The sequence below is a fragment of the Coregonus clupeaformis genome, chromosome 1, assembly GCF_020615455.1.
Source record: "Coregonus clupeaformis isolate EN_2021a chromosome 1, ASM2061545v1, whole genome shotgun sequence".
Taxonomy (NCBI): Eukaryota; Metazoa; Chordata; class Actinopteri; order Salmoniformes; family Salmonidae; genus Coregonus; species Coregonus clupeaformis.
In genome coordinates this window covers 55413295-55433411 of record NC_059192.1, presented here as the reverse complement: position 1 = coordinate 55433411, position 20117 = coordinate 55413295, and the positions used below count along the sequence as shown (strand labels likewise).

Sequence of the window (20117 nt, the reverse complement as noted above, 5' to 3'; positions counted from 1 at the left end):
AAGGCATTACATCCACGTACTGGGTCGTTGGGGTTGTACTGGATGCCATATTCTATCTGTCCGTTAGGCCCATCATCGATGTCTGTGGCCCCATTGTCTCCACCGAAGCCTGTAAATATGATGGTTCCGGCAGGAGTGAGCTGGAGGCAGAGATAAAGAGAGCAAACTGTCAACAGGCATGTCACTCTGTCTGGACATTGTAACAGCTCTATGTTACATCTCACAGAAATTACTACCCCTCCCAAGATCACAGGGACACAGTGTGTCTTCTATAGAAGATGGCCAAATACTGCCAGAAGTGTTAGAAGTTTAGACCTTTGTTGTTATGCTATAGAAAGAGTGAATGAATTAACTGATTTGAACTGAAAACATTGTCGTCAGCAGCAATGAATGAGTGTTTCTCTGGGGGCCTCTGCACCCCACTGACAGCCATAACAACCTCTCAGAGAGATGCTGGAGAGAGAGGGGCCTCGAGGGGAGTTCAGCTCAGTTCAGGAGCAGTTTGACAGCAGCGGTGTCTGACTCAGAAAGCTGTTCTGGGAGTAGTGTTTCCTGGGATAACATACCCTCAGTGTGAAGTACATAAAACAAAGGAAGTGTCCACAAAGGAGACAACAGTCATGATTGTCTACTCTAGACAACACAGTGTCTGACTCTGAGCCCCTCGATACAGGTGTCATGTCAAAATCAGGTTTTGCTAGCTGAAATAATAAGACATCTCAAATGTCTAGTGTCATTAACGTAATGTAGTTGTACAGTGATGACATTTAGGAAAAGAGACAAACAGAAAGAACTAGCGTATTTGTCAGTGACACTCAATATGAAATTAAATGTATTAAACTATAACTTCTATTTTCATCTGACAGCTGGGATCTATGATGTAGGAGAACCATGGTAATTTCAGTATGAGTTATATCTTCAAACGTAGGAGATTAAAATCAATCTTCAAAGGAGTATGCAAATATACACATAATTTGCTTGTTCAGTTCTACAGACCTTTTGGTCAAAATGCAAGTTTCAGTCAAAATAATCCTTGTTTGATATGGGTAGTTAACAGCTTGTTAAAGCAAATTTGTATAGGTGTAGATATAGATGTAGATATCACTGACTGATTTTGCTAAAACAGATTTTAGAATTCTAAACACAGTGATGCCTAACACAAAATAGCATTTGATATTCCACTGTGCTCTCTGTCTGGACTGGTAACGAGAGAATTGACTCACACAGCTATCACTTTGTCTTAAATCAAATAGAAAAACACTCACACACACACATACAAAAGCACATAGATTCACATGGAGTATTACACACATGCGCATGTACAAGCACACGCGCACACACACACATACAGAGCTGATGTTGTTAGTCAAAAGCATAATTGTTGAGCTTTCGGGTGCACACAGGGAATATGGTGACATCTATGTGACATCTATGACATCTATATCATGGAGAGCACACAGACAGCAATCCCATGATTTACTGGGAACATGCAAACTAGCGTGCCACTGTCCATGTGTCAGAGCAATTTCATGCACCAGAGAAATAACAGATATTCTGAAGATCTGAGGATCTGCTATTGTTTTATTATCCTGGGAAGCTGCTACCTAACATGCGTATAATAGCTGTTGTTATGTTTTACTCTGTCTCCGTGCCGAAGGCATAACAACAAAATAATGAGAGATGGAGAAATAGAAACAGAGAGAAATAACATGGGGGAACCCAGTGCAGAATCCTCCTGTTGCTGCAGAGTAGTCTACACTCTATTTCACTGTGCCTACATCAAAAATGCTTTGACTCTTTAATCAGGTAGGTCCTTAATTTAAATTATCACCAAACCTTGACCTTTCTTTGTATTCAAAGAATGAAGTGTGAATTTACTACATAATTGCTACTACAGTAGTCAGTATAGGAGTCACTTTCTGTAAGGCCTCTGGGCTTTGTTGACCTCTGTTGGAAGGGTCATGATGACTTGCAAACCTCATTTGAGGAATCAGGTTGAATGACTTACCCTGGGTATAAAGAAATGCTCACTAAAGAAAAAAGCAATATTTGTTGTAGTAACTCTCACCTCGTTGACGGCTACATAGTAGTGCTGCTGTTGAAAGCGAGGCGTGTTGTCATTTTTGTCCCTGATAACAATGCGGACCTCGTGGAGAATCACTGTCCCAACCAGCTCATTGGTGCACTGGACCTTCACCACGATAGTAGAGATATATGAGGGGGGCTAAGGGCAAGAAAGAAAGAAAGAAAGAAAGAAAGAAAGAAAGAAAGAAAGAAAGAAAGAAAGAAAGAAAGAAAGAAAGAAAGAAAGAAAGAAAGAAAGAAAGAAAGAAAGAAAGAAAGAAAGAAAGAAAGAAAGAAAGAAAGAAAGAAAGAAAGAAAGAGAAAGGGAGAAAAAGAGAAACAGTAAATCAACCAATTTATCAATCAATAAACCGATCAATAAACTGCAGATTATGCAATTATTGTAGAAAAATAGATTGTCACACTGCTCCAAAGCACTTTAACTCAGTAGATCCAAAACACACAAACAAGTTTATATGATAATGGCTAAAAAACAACAAATATGAAGTTTTGGAATGGCCTAGTCAAAGTCCAGACCTAATCCCAATTGAGATGTTGTGGCAGGACTTGAAATGAGCAGTTCATGCTTGAAAATAAATGTCATTGAGTTAAAGCAGTTCTGCATGGAAGAGTGGACCAAAATTCCTCCACAGTGACGTGAGAGACTGATCAACAACTACAGGAAGCGTTTGGTTGGAGTCATTGCAGCTAAAGGTGGCACAACCAGTTATTGAGTGTAAGGGGGCAATTACTTTTTTACACAGGGGCATTGGGTGTTACATAACTTTGTTTACGAAATAAATGAAAAAGGTATGCAATTGTTGTGTTATTTGTTCACTCAGATTCCCTTGATCTAATATTAGGTTTTGGTTGAAGATCTGATAACAGTCAGTATCAAAAACATGCAAAAGTAGAGAAAATTAGAAAGGGGGCAAATATTTTTTCACAGCACTGTATGTCTATGCTTGTGTTTGTAAGCATATCTTAGCAAGACCCTTTGCCTCCACAAACTACAGTATCCCAACCCAACCTGGGGCCGGGTCCATACTCACATCTCTGTCCAGGACACGTCCGGTGCTGTTGAGGAACAGTCTCTGTCTGAGGGGGTCCAGGATGACCCAGTGGGCATAGTTGTCCAGCAGGGTCAGAGAGATGGTCCTGCCTGGGTCCTCTGCTCTCCCGTTGATCTGCATATTCTCCACCAGAACTGTGCCTGCACAGAAGTAGCAGCATGTTATGTTATATTGTAATTTTGCACCCAAAAAAAGTATACATTGCAAATTACATTTATTTAACACATTTATGTTCAGTCTGTAGCCCATGCAAAAATCAAACCTTCAACCATGGTGTTGCAAGCACCATGCCTCAACCAACAGTCATGTTACACAGCAGCATAATGATCAGGGTCTACATACTCTCTAAAACTTCTAAATCCCTTTGCAGAGAAAGTTACATCAAGGCTCATTTGGGCTAGCCCCAGGCATTACCAAATTATGTTCCTCAAGAGCCACTCTTAAGTATCGGATGATTTTCATCCTTGCTTTTTAATCATGATTAGAATCCGACACTGCAGCACTCGAGTACTAGCCAGAAACACAGCATTGGAATTTTGGCCTTGGCATTGGCAAGAGGAATCCAACCAATTGTGCCCTGGTTGATTGGCATGCTTGTTAGGGTACCAGTACTACACCACAACACATCCTGACCTTGTTGATGAGAAGCCACCTTCTCTACAATTTTTGCAAGACAAAATGCATATGTTCAGAAGTAATTCTGCTCCCCGTCTGTAGCAAGGCATATGCAGTATTCACATGATGAGGTTAAAATGAACTTAGTTATAGAACCCTGAACCAAGCCATATGCTGGCAAACTACATTTGTAATGTACTGAGTTTAACACATGCCTCACTACACTAGCACATAGACGCAAGCAGAGCATTTAGCAATAAAACTAAATAGGATGGTGTGTATCTTTGGAAGTTTTAATCACAGTGTAACACGTTATAATTTCATAAGTAAAGAAAATTGCCTAATGCGGCATCATACATGAATGAGTATCCAGGGAGTAGTGATGGCGAGTCAGAGGATTATTATTTATCCATCTCTAAATTCCCCATTAAAGAGTATGGTTCATGTTTGGGGCACAGCATGTTTGATGCAGCTGTGTTGCAATCATGAGGACACATTATCTTCCTCTGACTTGGACACAAACCATTTGAATAATGGATCTTTAAGAATTTTATTTAAAGTGGAAGACAGGTTTGTAAATCTCAAAACAAGGTATTTTCATACATATTTCCACTTCAGTAACTTGAGAGGGAAATCTTTTTGGAATATTTAGGTAATAAATTACTCTTCTGATAATATTACAAATAATATTACTGGGGAGGGAGAGGGAGCCTTGTTGCTTTCTAAAGTTAAGTAGAGAGAGTAAGACAGGCAATGGCCCTCACTATTTCTGTCAATGGAAGATTTATGCACTTCTATGTCTCTATTTTAACAAACCTAACGCAATGGTCATTCTAAGCGCTGGGTGGTAGTGCGATAGGTTCGGGGTATGTCAGAAATATTTTTGCTATTTTCACAAGCACAATTATCAGCGCAGTTGGCTTGGTTTTGATGAATAAACAAGTTGTGAGTGTGTCAAGGCTTGGCCCCTCACTGGCAAATCAGAACGTGCGCCATGGTAAATACACTGCTCAAAAAAATAAAGGGAACACTTAAACAACACAATGTAACTCCAAGTCAATCACACTTCTGTGAAATCAAACTGTCCACTTAGGAAGCAACACTGATTGACAATACATTTCACATGCTGTTGTGCAAATGGAAATAGACAACAGGTGGAAATTATAGGCAATTAGCAAGACACCCCCAATAAAGGACTGGTTTTGCAGCACAGACCACTTCTCAGTTCCTATGCTTCCTGGCTGATGTTTTGGTCACTTTTGGATGCTGGCGGTGCTTTCACTCTAGTGGTAGCATGAGACGGAGTCTACAACCCACACAAGTGGCTCAGGTAGTGCAGCTCATCCAGGATGGCACATCAATGCGAGCTGTGGCAAGAAGGTTTGCTGTGTCTGTCAGCGTAGTGTCCAGAGCATGGAGGCGCTACCAGGTGACAGGCCAGTACATCAGGAGACGTGGAGGAGGCCGTAGGAGGGCAACAACCCAGCAGCAGGACTGCTACCTCCGCCTTTGTGCTAGGAGGAGCAGGAGGAGCACTGCCAGAGCCCTGCAAAATGACCTCCAGCAGGCCACAAATGTGCATGTGTCTGCTCAAATGGTCAGAAACAGACTCCATGAGGGTGGTATGAGGGCCCAACGTCCACAGGTGGGGGTTGTGCTTACAGCCCAACACCGTGCAGGACGTTTGGCATTTGCCAGAGAACACCAAGATTGGCAAATTTGCAAATGGCACCCTGTGCTCTTCACAGATGAAAGCAGGTTCACACTGAGCACATGTGACAGACGTGACAGAGTCTGGAGACGCCGTGGAGAACGTTCTGCTGCCTGCAACATCCTCCAGCATGACCGGTTTGGCGGTGGGTCAGTCATGGTGTGGGGTGGCATTTCTTTGGGGGGCCGCACAGCCCTCCATGTGCTCGCCAGAGTTAGCCTGACTGCCATTAGGTACCGAGATGAGATCCTCAGACCCCTTGTGAGACCATATGCTGGTGCGGTTGGCCCTGGGTTCCTCCTAATGCAAGACAATGCTAGACCTCATGTGGCTGGAGTGTGTCAGCAGTTCCTGCAAGAGGAAGGCATTGATGCTATGGACTGGCCCGCCCGTTCCCCAGACCTGAATCCAATTGAGCACATCTGGGACATCATGTCTCGCTCCATCCACCAACGCCACGTTGCACCACAGACTGTCCAGGAGTTGGCGGATGCTTTAGTCCAGGTCTGGTAGGAGATCCCTCAGGAGACCATCCGCCACCTCATCAGGAGCATGCCCAGGCGTTGTAGGGAGGTCATACAGGCACGTGGAGGCCACACACACTACTGAGCCTCATTTTTACTTGTTTTAAGGACATTACATCAAAGTTGGATCAGCCTGTAGTGTGGTTTTCCACTTTAATTTTGAGGGTGACTCCAAATCCAGACCTCCATGGGTTGATACATTTGATTTCCATTGATAATTGTTGTGTGATTTTGTTGTCAGCACATTCAACTATGTAAAGAAAAAAGTATTCATTCATTTCATTCATTCAGATCTAGGATGTGTTATTTTAGTGTTCCCTTTTTTTTAGTAGTGTATATGGTTGCTTCATGTTGTGTACTTATGGTCTTTTATGTATTGCCTTGGAATCAACTCCAATGTTAGTCTGTTATAGTTTGTTAAACAGCTTACAGAAACAAAATAACAAAATGTAGACCTATCCCATCTTTGCTAAATATGTTAACTTGAACCTGTTTGCAGTCCACATTGTTGTAAGTAATTGCATGGCTTCAATATAAAAAATATACATAGCATTCTCACTTACATAGGGGCTAGGCCTACTGTTAATTGCATTATGGCCGAGCATGGACATGCCAAATGTTTTCAATAAGCAAGATTAAATTCACAAAAAATAGAGTGAATACTAAACTAAACGTAACAACAACTTGTTTTAAATAGGATGTGTCTAAATACACTTACAGTCACCATAATTGCTTCCAATGGGCATATAATATTAAAACAGCGCAGAATATGGCGGGTGTGACAAGGTGAGGTAGGACCCAGGAGCAGTGTAGCGGATGATTTGGACGGAGTCAGGCGCAGTAGGTGTAAATCCCAGAATAATGGTTTATTCGGCCAATACAGCGGTTCGCAGCAATGAGTAAAAAAACTACAGTGCGACTTAAAGGCGCACTGGGGAAAACAAAATATAATGTACATAATGCTCCACTGAGCTATCGTCACCTCCACATGGAAACAATCACCCACAAAGACATTGGGGGCAGAGGGAATACTTATACAAGGACTGATGAGGGGATATGAACCAGGTGTGTGTAAAAAAAAAAAAGACAAAACTAATGGAATGATGAGAAGAGGAGCGGTAGTGGCTAGAAGGCCGGTGACAACGAACGCCGAAGCCTGCCCGAACAAGGAGAGGAGGCAGCTTCGGAGGAAGTCGTGATAAGCAGAGAAGAGAACCAGACGAGGAACCAGTGGTTTAGAATAAACCTACAGTGGGGAAGAAAAGTATTTAGTCAGCCACCAATTGTGCAAGTTCTCCCACTTAAAAAGATGAGAGAGGCCTGTAATTTTCATTATAGGTACACGTCAACTATGACAGACAAATTGAGAAAAAAATATCCAGACAATCACATTGTAGGATTTTTAATGAATTTATTTGCAAATTATGGTGGAAAATAAGTATTTGGTCACCTACAAACAAGCAAGATTTCTGGCTCTCACAGACCTGTAACTTCTTCTTTAAGAGGCTCCTCTGTCCTCCACTCGTTACCTGTATTAATGGCACCTGTTTGAACTTGTTATCAGTATAAAAGACACCTGTCCACAACCTCAAACAGTCACACTCCAAACTCAACTGTGAGAGCAATTATTAGGAAATGGAAGACATACAAGACCACTGATAATCTCCCTCGATCTGGGGCTCCACGCAAGATCTCACCCCGTGGGGTCAAAATTTATCACAAGAACGATGAGCAAAAATCCCAGAACCACAAATAACAAAACCTACCATCAGCAACACACTACGCCGCCAGGGACTCAAATCCTGCAGTGCCAGACGTGTCCCCCTGCTTAAGCTAGTACATGTCCAGGCCCGTCTGAAGTTTGCTAGAGTGCATTTGGATGATCCAGAAGAGGATTGGGAGAATGTCATATGGTCAGATGAAACCAAAATATAACTTTTTGGTAAAAACTCAACTCGTCGTGTTTGGAGGACAAAGAATACTGAGTTGCATCCAAAGAACACCATACCTACTGTGAAGCATGGGGGTGGAAACATCATGCTTTGGGGCTGTTTTTCTGCAAAGGGACCAGGACGACTGATCCATGTAAAGGAAATAATGAATGGGGCCATGTATCGTGAGATTTTGAGTGAAAACCTCCTTCCATCAGCAAGGGCATTGAAGATGAAACATGGCTGGGTCTTGACAATGACCATGATCCCAAACACACCGCTCGGGCAACGAAGGAGTGGCTTCGTAAGAAGCATTTCAAGGTCCTGGAGAGGCCTAGCCAGTCTCCAGATCCCAACCCCATAGAAAATCTTTGGAGGGAGTTGAAAGTCCGTGTTGCCCAGCGACAGCCCCAAAACATCACTGCTCTGGAGGAGATATGCATGGAGGAATGGGCCAAAATACCAGCAACAGTGTGTGAAAACCTTGTGAAGACTTACAGAAAATGTTTGACCTGTGTCATTGCCAACAAAGGGTATATAACAAAGTATTGAGAAACTTTTGTTATTGACCAAATACTTATTTTCCACCATAATTTGCAAATAAATGTATTAAAAATCCTACAATGTGATTTTCTGGATTTTTTTTCCTCATTTTGTCTGTCATAGTTGACGTGTACCTATGATGAAAATTACAGGCCTCTCTCATCTTTTTAAGTGGGAGAACTTGCACAATTGGTGGCTGACTAAATACTTTTTTCCCCCACTGTAAATACTTTACTGGGGGAAAAATCAACAGTAAGTACAAAGTAAAACTTGGGAAGACAACAAACATTATGACTCGATAACTCACTCAGGAGACAAACACACATGGCAAACAAATCAAGCTTCTGCAAAGGGTAATAGAAAACACACCTCTCTAAAAGGAAATCATATTTAGTAACTGAAAACACAGAGGTTCTCTTGTTTCATGATGGGCATGGACACATGTAGCCTACATCATGGAGGGGGTTTTACGCACGTCCAAAGCATGGCAAAAATAATGTAGGCCTGCCTACAATAGATATATAAAAAGGGAATGTCAGCTCACTGTTTAGCTCCTCTCAAATGTGATCTTTTAATAAAGCTTTGGTGATTAAGATTTATTTCCAAGTGGTCTCACGAGCCAAACACTTTATCAACGGTCTTGACTAGCCTACTTCATTACATCGAGCAGGACAAAAAGAAAACATTACTGTTTTATGTTTCTAAATACGAAGTATACAGGCACCAAAAGCACACCTTGTTCCATGTGCATAATGGGCAGTGTGTGTCAAGGCTGGATAGGCTGTGTTTCCATCATCAAAATTAATTCCACAACCAACTACCGCTAAAACCAACTTTTGGTTGGTCTTAAATATCCCTACCATCACTGTCTGAAATTAGCACTTTGTATCATGTTTTTACGGATTCAAATATTTCCACCCCTCCCATCTGAGCCCAAGCATGCTGATGTTAGACAGGTAAATTTCTGAACCTGGCGTTAGGGCTGGAAAATGCCAGTGCAACAGTTTTTACATTGCGATATAGCAAACTAACATGCGTTTGACACTAGCACCACCTTAACACCAGCCCAAACATAAAGCACTTAGTCACTTACTCTCTCAAGCTAATACTTACAAAACTCACAAAGGAAAGAGGTCATGTTGACACGCTCACACAAGATAAAGTAAACTTCTGCAAGGGGTGAGAGGCCTTGATAAAACAAATTCTACAGAAACGTTCCACCTATTGGTTTCTCTCCACACTCTTAGAAAAAAGGGTTCCAAAAGGGTTATTTGCGGAAGGATGGGGTTCTACAAGAACCGTTTTGATCAGAAGTACCCTTTTTGGAAGACAAGGGTTCTTTACAAGGCAAAGTGTTCTACCTAGAACCTTTAACATCATAAGAACCATTTTTGGAAGAAAGGGTTCTTTGATGATTCTTTGGAAGGCAATAATGATTATTTGGAAGGGAAGAAGGGTTCTACATAGAACCATACAGTTGAAGTCGGAAGTTTACATACACTTAGGTTGGAGTCATTAAAACTTGTTTTTCAACCACTCCACACATTTCTTGTTAACAAATTATCGTTTTGGGAAGTCGGTTAGGACATCTACTTTGTGCATGACACAAGTAATTTTTCCAACAATTGTTTACAGACAGATTATTTCACTTATAATTCACTGTATCACAATTCCAGTGGGTCAGAAGTTTACATACGTTAAATTGACTGTGCCTTTAAACAGCTTGGAAAATTCCAGAAAATGATGTCATGGCTTTAGAAGCTTCTGATGGGCTAATTGACATCATTTGAGTCAATTGGAAGTTTACCTGTGGATGTATTTCAAGGCCTACCTTCAAACTCAGTGCCTCTTTGCTTGACATCATGGGAAAATCAAAAGAAATCAGCAAAGACCTCAGAATTTGTATTTTTGACCTCCACAAGTCTGGTTCATCCTTGGGAGCAATTTCCAAATGCCTGAAGGTACCACGTTCATCTGTCCAAACAATACTACGCAAGTATAAACACCATTGGACCACGCAGCCATCATACCGCTCAGGAAAGAGACGCGTTCTGTCTCCTAGAGATGAACGTACTTTGGTGTGAAAAGTGAAAATCAATCCCAGAACAACAGCAAAGGACCTTGTGAAGTTGCTGGAGGAAACAGGTACAAAAGTATCTATATCCACAGTAAAACAAGTCCTATATCGATATAACCTGAAAGGCCGCTCAGCAAGGAAGAAGCCACTGCTCCAAAACCGCCATAAAAAAGCCAGACTATGGTTTGCAACTGCACATGGGGACAAAGATCGTACTTTTTGGAGAAATGTCCTCTGGTCTGATGAAACAAAAATAGAACTGTTTGGCCATAATGACCATCGTTATGTTTGGAGGAAAAAGGGGAAAGCTTGCAAGCCGAAGAACACCATCCCAACCGTGAAGCACGGGGGTGGCAGCATCATGATGTGGGGGTGCTTTGCTGCAGGAGGGACTGGTTTACTTCACAAAATAGATGGCATCATGAGGAAGGAAAATTATGTGGATATATTGAAGCAACATCTCAAGACATCAGTCAGGAAGTTAAAGCTTGGTCGCAAATGAGTCTTCCAAATGGACAATGACCCCAAGCATACTTCCAAAGTTGTGGCAAAAAGGCTTAAGGACAACAAAGTCAAGGTATTGGAGTGGCCATCACAAAGCCCTGACCTCAATCCTATAGAAAATGTGTGGGCAGAACTGAAAAAGCGTGTGTGAGCAAGGAGGCCTACAAACCTGACTCAGTTACACCAGCTCTGTCAGGAGGAATGGGCCAAAATTCACCCAACTTATTGTGGGAAGCTTGTTGAAGGCTACCCGTAATGTTTGACCCAAGTTAAACAATTTAAAGGCAATGCTACCAAATACTAATTGAGTGTATGTAAACTTCTGACCCACTGGGAATGTGATGAAATAAATAAAAGCTGAAATAAATCATTCTCTCTACTATTATTCTGACATTTCACATTCTTAAAATAAAGTGGTGATCCTAACTGACCAAAAACAGGGAATTTTTACTAGGATTAAATGTCAGGAATTGTGAAAATCTGAGTTTACATGTATTTGGCTAAGGTGTATGTAAACTTCCGACTTCAACTGTATATAATATTTCCCAGCATGCTCTATTGCAGGGAGATTTTCAGAATTTGTTTTACTGTAATATCTGTGTTTTTGCATGTACATTGATTGGTTGATTCATGTTATGCTACACAAAGACAAATAACATACAGTTTTCTAAACTAATCCAATCTGTTAGTAATTGGATTTAATGCACCCGTTACTGAAATGGTTGTTCCAGTTTAGATAATTGAGGTAGTCTCAGTATTCATTCTTCCCTACCCTGGCACTCATTCTGAATGCAGGTTGTGGGTGATTAACAATTCTAATTGTTGGATATCCTAACTCTGGTTGGATTCCAATAGGAATTACACATCACTTTGCAAGCCAGCATAATGTGATTTGCAGGCCTGATGTGGCCAGTAAAACAGAAGGTCCCTAACACCACTGTGTTAGGGTATAACTAGGCCATCAAAGACAGGCATTATGATATACACTGAGTATACACAACATTAATATCACCTGCTCTTTCCATGACATAGACTGACTAGGTAAATCCAGATGAAAGCTATGATCCCTTATTGATGTCACTTGTTAAATTAATTTCAATCAGTGCAGATAAAGAGGAGACAGGTTAAAGAAGGATTTTTAAGCCTTGAGACAATTGAGACATGGATTGTGTATGTGTTCCATTCAGAGGGTGAATGGGCAAGACAAAAGATTTAAGTGCCTTTGAACAGGGTACGGTAGTAGGTGCCAGGCACACCGGTTTGTGTCAAGAACTGCAACACTGATGGGTTTTTCACGCTCAACAGTTTCCTGTGTGTATCAAGAATGGTCCACCACCCAAAGGACATCCAGCCAACTTGACACAACTGTGGGAAGCATTGGAGTCAACATGGGCCAGCATCCCTGTGGAACACTTTCGACACCTTGTAGAGTCCATGCCCCGACCTCGGTGTGTGCAACTCAATATTAGGAAGGTGTTCCTAATGTTTGGTATACTCAGTGTATGTAATGTATTGTCATAAATAATGACATTTTAAAGGCTAATCAGGCTGGTGGAACCGTTCATAGAGGGTTCTAGGAAGAACCCTCCAAAGATAAAAGGGTTCTCAGTAGAACCCTTCTTAGAGGGTTCTAGGCAGAACTCTTCATAGAGGGTTCTAGGTAGAACCATATACAGGGGGTTCATTGAAGAACCCTACATAGAGGGTTCTAGATAGAACCGTTTGCAAAGGGTTCTAACCAGCACCAAAAAGGGTTCCCCTATGGGGACAAACCAAAGAACCCTGTATGGTTCTACTTATCACCTTTTTTTCTAAGAGTGCACTCACTTAAAGACAGGGTCATTCTCCACTGACCACCTCACCTCCTGAGCATATAATCTATTCCAGACATCACAGTGTGACCAGCCCACTTTTATTCCAAATATCAAAAGACACTCTGCAGCATCCCAGAACCATGCTACCAGACAGGGCTGACACTGAAAATCCCATAGATTTATATTTCAGAAGCTATGGGAAGGTCTGTAGATGGAATTGTACTTCACTAGATTTTATATGGTTATGTTTCAAACAATAGGTATGCAATTCAAAGTTAATATAGACAATTTTCTCTAATTGAGAGGCCAGGCGCCAAGGACAGTCAGTGCCTTTGCGTGAGTTTGGTAGATATTGAAGATATATTAAAGATAATACCTTTCATAAGGTGTAAGCCTTGATGACTCATAACTGACTGTCTAGACTCACGATATCTTAGACTTTGGACCAATATAGTAAATCCCAGGATAATTACAGTACAGGAGCTAAGGTTTACCAAAGGCTTTGAAGTTAGTGGGAGGAAAATCTAAAGATTAGTAAAAAATACTAATCAATAAGCACTTAAGTTGTTCTGTACTGAAGTCCAACCAAGACTAGGTTTAATTTTGTTTGATCTTTAAAATAATCCAATAAACATGATATGTTCCACGCAATAAGCAGTAATAGCCTGAACAGAAAAGTAATGAGTGTCCTCAATCCACTAAAAAAAACCCATGCTGTAAGAAACAATCCAATACTTAGACTTTTCAAGACCAGAAGTCTAAGAGGTTGTGTAAGAAGTAAGATTTTCCTCTATCACAGACACGGTGGATCAAACTCTGTGTCCAATTGGATGTGTCAGTGGCTTGGGTTTGGCAACCACTGCTCGACCCCTGCAGTTTCACACCCTGGACCCTTTAGCACCCATCAACCAGGTGTGAATGGGGAGAGTGAGCAAAGCTGCACTGATACACAAATAGCATAGGCTATGTATTGTAGACACAGGCACGTGTATACTCGCAAACACACACACAAAAACACAAACACACTCATACAGTTTACACATAGCAGAGATTGATATTAAGCGGTTCAAAAGTTACATCAAAAACATGTGAGACCTCAAGCATGTTTTACATATGTCACTCTTGACACATGGACTGTGTCAAAACCCCTTTTAAGATAACATAGTGGCATGCTACAATGCACAGGATGTCCTTGGTGTAAGTGACACTAATATTACCGCTATACTGTACGTGTAAGTTAAAGGGGCAATCTGCTGTTTAAACAAAAACAAAGCAACACTCTTTCAACGTTTTGGTAAAGAGCTGAGAGATGGGGCAAAATAAATGTTACCACACTTAAATTCATAGACAGCGCCATGGATGCAAGAACTGACGGACTCAATATGTGTGCAATAATAGTGTTTAACATGATTTTTGAATGTATATCTTGTTGCTGTATCCCACACATGCAATTATCTGTAAGGTCCCTCAGTTGAGCAGTGAATTTCAAACACAGATTCAACCACAAAGACCAGGGATGTTTTCCATTACCTTGCAAAGAAGGCCACCTATTGGTTGATGGGTATAAATAAAAAAAGCAGACATTGAACATCCCTTGGTCAAGTTATTAATTACACTTTGGATGGTGTATCAATACACCCATTCACTACAAAGATACATGAGTCCTTCCTAACTCAGTTGCCGGAGAGGAAGGAAACCCCTCAGGGATTTCACCATGAGGCCAATGGTGGCTTTAAAACAGAGTTTAATGGCAGTGATAGGAGAAAACTGAGGATGTATCAACAACATTGTAGTTACTCCACAATACTAACCTAATTGACAGAGTGAAAAGAAGGAAGCCGGTATATAATACAAATATTCCAAAACATGCACCTGTTTTCAACAAGGCACTAAAGTAATACTGCAAAAAATGTGGAATACAAAGTGTTATGTTTGGGGCAAATCCAATTCAACACATTACTGAGTTCCACTTTCCATATTTTCAAGCATAGTGGTGGCTGCATCATCTTATGGGTATGCTTGTAATCATTATGGACTGGGGAGTTTTTCAGGATAAAAAATAAAAGGAATAGAGCACAGGCAAAATCCTAGAGGAAAATCAGGTTCAGTCTGCTTCAGACACTGGGAGATGAACTCAACTTTCAACAGGACAATAACCTAAAACACAAGGACAAATTAACATTAGAGCTGCTTACCAAGAAGACAGTGAGTGGCCGAGTTACAGTTTTGACTTAACTCTACTTGAAAATGTATGGCGAAACCTGAAAATGGTTTGACAGAAGAATTGAAGAATTCTAAAAAGAAAAATTGGCAAATGTTGCACAATCCAGGTGTGGAAAGCTCTTAGAGACTTACCCAGAAAGACTCACAGCTGTAATCGTTGCCAAAGGTGCTTCTACTAAGTATTGACTCAGGGGTGTGAATACTTATGTAAATGAGATATTTCTGTATTTCATTTTCAATAAATGTGCAAACATTTATAAAAACATGTTTCACATTGTGGGGTATTGTGCGCAGATGCGTGAGAAAAAAACATATATTTAATCCATTTTGAAATCAGGCTGTAACACAACAAAATATGGAATAACTCAAGGAGTAGGAATACTTTCTGAAGGCACTGTCATTGAGTGTGAGTTCTCTCAGCTTGACCCTCGTTCGCTGACCTTCAGCCTCACACACAAAGAAATGCAAGCACACACACACACACACATACCAGCTGCTAAGTGATCCGCCTTGCAATGCCCACTGCCACCTACATGTGTGCTAAGCCACCGCCTCCAACTGAGCATGAGATGTCGCATTCCAAAATGATTAACAATTACTACAGCTGAAGTAATTTGATCCATAGAAAACATCTGTCTGTTTATACATTAATGACAAAGTAAACTAGAACTACTAAGCCAAATGATAAGAAAATATGAGGGAACAGCTGTTTAGTAGCCTGCTGTGTATAGAGTAGGAAACAAGTGAAAACCTCCAAATGAAATGAGTCAATGCAAAGCAGCTGAATTGAGCAACAGACCATACCAGAACCAGACATTTTCTATTGTTTCGGCAAACAAAATCTCCACATAAATCCGCTAACCCACCATGTCCCTCAGATGACACTGACACAGTCTGTTGGAGTCTTGTTCATTTTCTCATTCAAGGCACAGAGGCCCAAGATGCAAGGGTTAGTTAAAAAATTAAACAACTTCATTGCATTAAATGATTTATTCAAAGACCAGCTATATTTCTCATAGACAGCATAATCCCCTTGTTATGTACATTTTCTAAATGAGATTATTCTATAGGGTCCAGATTAGCTGCATCTCCCTCTGCACCACATCCCCTTTCACCCCTAGTGTCTAATGAGCGACTTTGGTTTATTGACTTTCATTGTTCCACTAAATATTTTCACATCCATGAAAGTGGTATTGTATGAGAACTTCAGGGTCTTTATTCAGGGAACATGTGAGCATCCCACAAGCTAAATCTGCATGGAGAGTGAAAGCCTTCTGATTAGCTTTGTGTTGTAAGTAAAGCTCAGTCACACTCTCAGTCCTGACAACGAGACTCAAGACATGCTCTCAACAATGCAAGTCTATTAAACACAGACACATACAATCTTAAGGAGAATGCAGACAAAAAGACAAGCTCTCTCTCATTCTATCACTCTCTCTCTTTCACCCTCTTTCATTCTCTCTATGCTCCCTCTCCTTCTTCCTTTATTTCTCTCTCTCTCTCTCTCTCTCTCTCTCTCTCTCTCTCTCTCTCTCTCTCTCTCTCTCTCTCTCTCTCTCTAATCTCTCTCTCTACTCTCTCTCTCTCTCTACTCTCTCTCTGTTCACTCCATTCGGTTGTGAGTAACTGGGAGGATTTTGTGATTACTTTCCAGACCTAAGCCTTGACTGGAGAGATCAAGGCTGTTGAAGATGGACTAGTTTCATTCTCTGCCTCGCCACAGCTGCTCCATGGATGGCAATGAGCTTCTTAACAATGCCTCTGCAGCACACCTTATCACTCCTATTTGGGCTTATTACCACTATCTGAACCCATAACGTAGAAGTTATACTTCTCATCTCCACTATATTATTTTCATCTGCACAAACGCTTCCTTCCTTGCTTCCTTCACATGATGCAACTCTTCACAGAGACAACACTTTTTGTGGTCCTCCCAGCTGAGTATGAGGAAATGTTATAGTTAACTAAGTTTTAGCAAGAGACAGGAAGTTTGCAAGCCCTTCCACATCAGAGCCGGTGTAGTAGGATTCGATATTAGTCCTTCATTGACGCTTTGCCTGTTTGATGGTTCGCCGGAGGGCGTAGCGGGATTTCTTATAAGCATGCGGATTAATGTCCCACTCATTGCAAGCGGCATCTCTAGCCTTTAGCTCAGTATGGATGTTGCCTGTAATCCATGGCTTCTGGTTGGGATATGTACATACGGTAACTGTGGGGACGACATCATCGATGCACTTGTAGTATCTGAGGTTTTCATATTGTTGGTTAAATGAACTTTACTTTACTTTGCTGAAACATCTGGAAAGTATTACTATAGGGGCCCCCTAAAACAGTGGACATTGGGATATGTGGAGGCCAGGGATTGGTCTATTCAAAACACGTCATCTTATGTTACATAGGGCATAGGGTATATATATAACATATTTGAACAAAGGAAGGAGAGAGTGATCATATTTGAGATTGGGTTTGTTGCTCTCCAGATTATGCAGAAGTCTGTAAATTGATGCTGAAATCTTTGATATAATAAACCATTATAATTAAGTACAGTGTCAGCGGATTTCTTATCAACACATCATCGCAGCATCGTTCGGCCACCAAAGAAATTGGCGACAAGGATTTTGGGACGAGTTGCGTCTGTTTCAGCGTTACATCATGGGCTCCGAACTGACTCCCGCTCCAGAGGCCGGCAGATAAGGTAAGCTTTCTCACAACTTTGGGCGCTGGTCAGTTCGTGTGGCTGTGTGTGCGTTGAAGGAATGCACCGTGAAGAACCTGTGTGTGCCATGCTGTGATTGCTGTGTGATGAGATTCTGTTCTAAATTTCTACATTTGTTTGCGTTGGAAACAACGCAAACAGGGGGGAGTATGAATATGATAAAGGATCTAAGGAAAAAAGGAATTGATAACACTGGGCCCAGGGAAATTTGGCTTGAATAAAATTAAAGGAAAAAGGAATAGAATAAAGGAATAAGGGACAAAGAACTAAGGAAAAAGGTATACTGATTAGGACGTCGCTGATCTACGGAAGCCCTCAAATGAGGCGATCATTAGATGGGCCACAAATCCTGGGAAGTCACTAGGTGAATTTTCGGGTCAGTTCCAAGGGACTGTGAGTTTGTAGAATACACATTCAATTGTATGTTACCTCTCGGTATATAGTTGACGAGGTATATGTCCGAAGTAGCCTCTTATTGAATATCTGCAACTCAAGGTAGCACACATTTAGGAAGGAAAATAAAGGAATAGGAGCGGCGGAAGCATGCTTTTGGAATTGTATGAATGGATGCATTCTTGTTGATTGAATAGTTTTCATGTGTGAGAGAGAGAAAGAGAGTGTGTGTGTGCGCAAATAAAGATGTCTCTGCTTTGTTTGAGCTGTGTGGATTGTGCAGAGAGTTATATAATATAATAATAATATGCCATTTAGCAGACGCTTTTATCCAAAGCGACTTACAGTCGTGCGTGCATACATTTTTGTGTATGGGTGGTCCCGGGGATCGAACCCACTACCTTGGCGTTACAAGCGCCGTGCTCTACCAGCTGAGCTACAGCTCGACTCATGCTATGATAAGATTTTATGTTAGATATATATACATATATATGTTTTGGTTGAGAACAGAGGTTTTAGTTTTTTGTAAGGAAATATGTTAATTACGGTTAAAAACGTATGAGTCTCCATTTGAGAGAACATTTTCAAATTTGTTAAAATCTATGAGCCCCCGGGAGGACGTTATGATTGTATAGAGAGGATTTGTAATGGATAAGAAAATAACTATAAATCTGCAGATTGGAGTAGAATGGGTGAAGAAAGAGGAGAGAGAAAATAGACTAAAGTAAAGTTAAGTAACTTCGAAGTAGAATTTGTGTTCTATGTTTTGTGTTGGTTTGTGCGTTTTGTTCAGTGTTACTGTTGTATGTGTGGTAAATGTGTTTTTTTGGAAAGAACGGAGAGACAGCTAGTCTGTCTGCTGTTTGACTTAGAGAAAAATTGCTTGCGGGAGTGCTCATCTCACTCTGAAGACACACTAATAAATGAACTGTGGAGTTCTAGTGTGGAGTTTCATGTGTGGAGTTGTAGGGGTTTGCAGTTAAACAGAGTGAATATGCCACTCCCCTGCCTGCACTGAGCTGCTGTGACACGCAGACTTATAGCTGAAAAAATTAAGGGGGAGATTTGAATACACACGAATAAAGTATTCTGTCTGTTAAGCGGCTGTTGCTTGACTAAGAAAACATATTTGATGATTACTACAATAGTTTAATATCTGTATTTTATGGTTGAAATAACCCAGTGAGTACATAAAATACTAAATTGTTGTCTGTTTCTTTTGTTCTCCTGTGGTGTGAGAGACGAGAAGGAGGAGACAGAGAGAGAGGAGGTGCTGACCAGTGCGTCACGTGACAGCGTGTGTTGTCCCGGATCCAGTCCAATTAAGGCCAGTTTGTGTATGCCTAAAATATTTCATGTTGTGACCATTTAGCAGGGACGTGGCAACAGACTGATCAATTGATGTAATTGAGAATTGCACATTGAATTTTTTTTGTCCGTGGGTTGTTTTGATTAGAGTTGTTTTGGAAATCCAGCACTGAGATTATTCTGTAAAATTAAGGTGATAGGGTGCTTATTAAGCAATTGGTTTGTGGGTGCTGTAGTGTTGCTGGATTACAGGTCTTTCTTTTTTGATTGCTCTGAAGTTGACTAGTTTCCTTTACTTTTCTTTATCGGATGTGGTAAGATTGCCACTAATCAATAATTTGGAGAAGAAAAAAAAATAATAATAAAAATATATATTTTTTTATTATAAAATCTAAAAAATTTAAAAAATAATACAACAAAAAAATTAAAATAAAAAAAATAGGAGGGAAAGATAAGCTACATAGCTTAACGTTTTTTGGGTTTACAAATTAATTAGTTTAAAATAATAATAATAAAACAAAAAAAGTCACAATAAAGGAATATAAAATAGTTTTTACAATGCGGAAAAAGGACATAAAAACTATGAAAGTAATTACTCCTGTTGATGTAGTACAAAATAGT

The 20117-nt window shown here is 40.7% G+C and overlaps 1 protein-coding gene across 1 annotated transcript in view; it reads right to left on the bottom strand.

Moving 5' to 3' along the window:
* Positions 1-20117, bottom strand: part of LOC121570887 (protocadherin-15-like) — a 481652-nt gene that overhangs the window by 284239 nt on the left and 177296 nt on the right. The window contains exons 5-7 of the mRNA XM_041882214.2: positions 3117-3277; positions 2069-2224; positions 21-140 (exon numbers count right to left, since the gene is read on the bottom strand). Coding sequence (XP_041738148.1) covers positions 21-140; positions 2069-2224; positions 3117-3277 — 437 coding nt within the window. The remainder of the gene's footprint in view (positions 1-20; positions 141-2068; positions 2225-3116; positions 3278-20117) is intronic.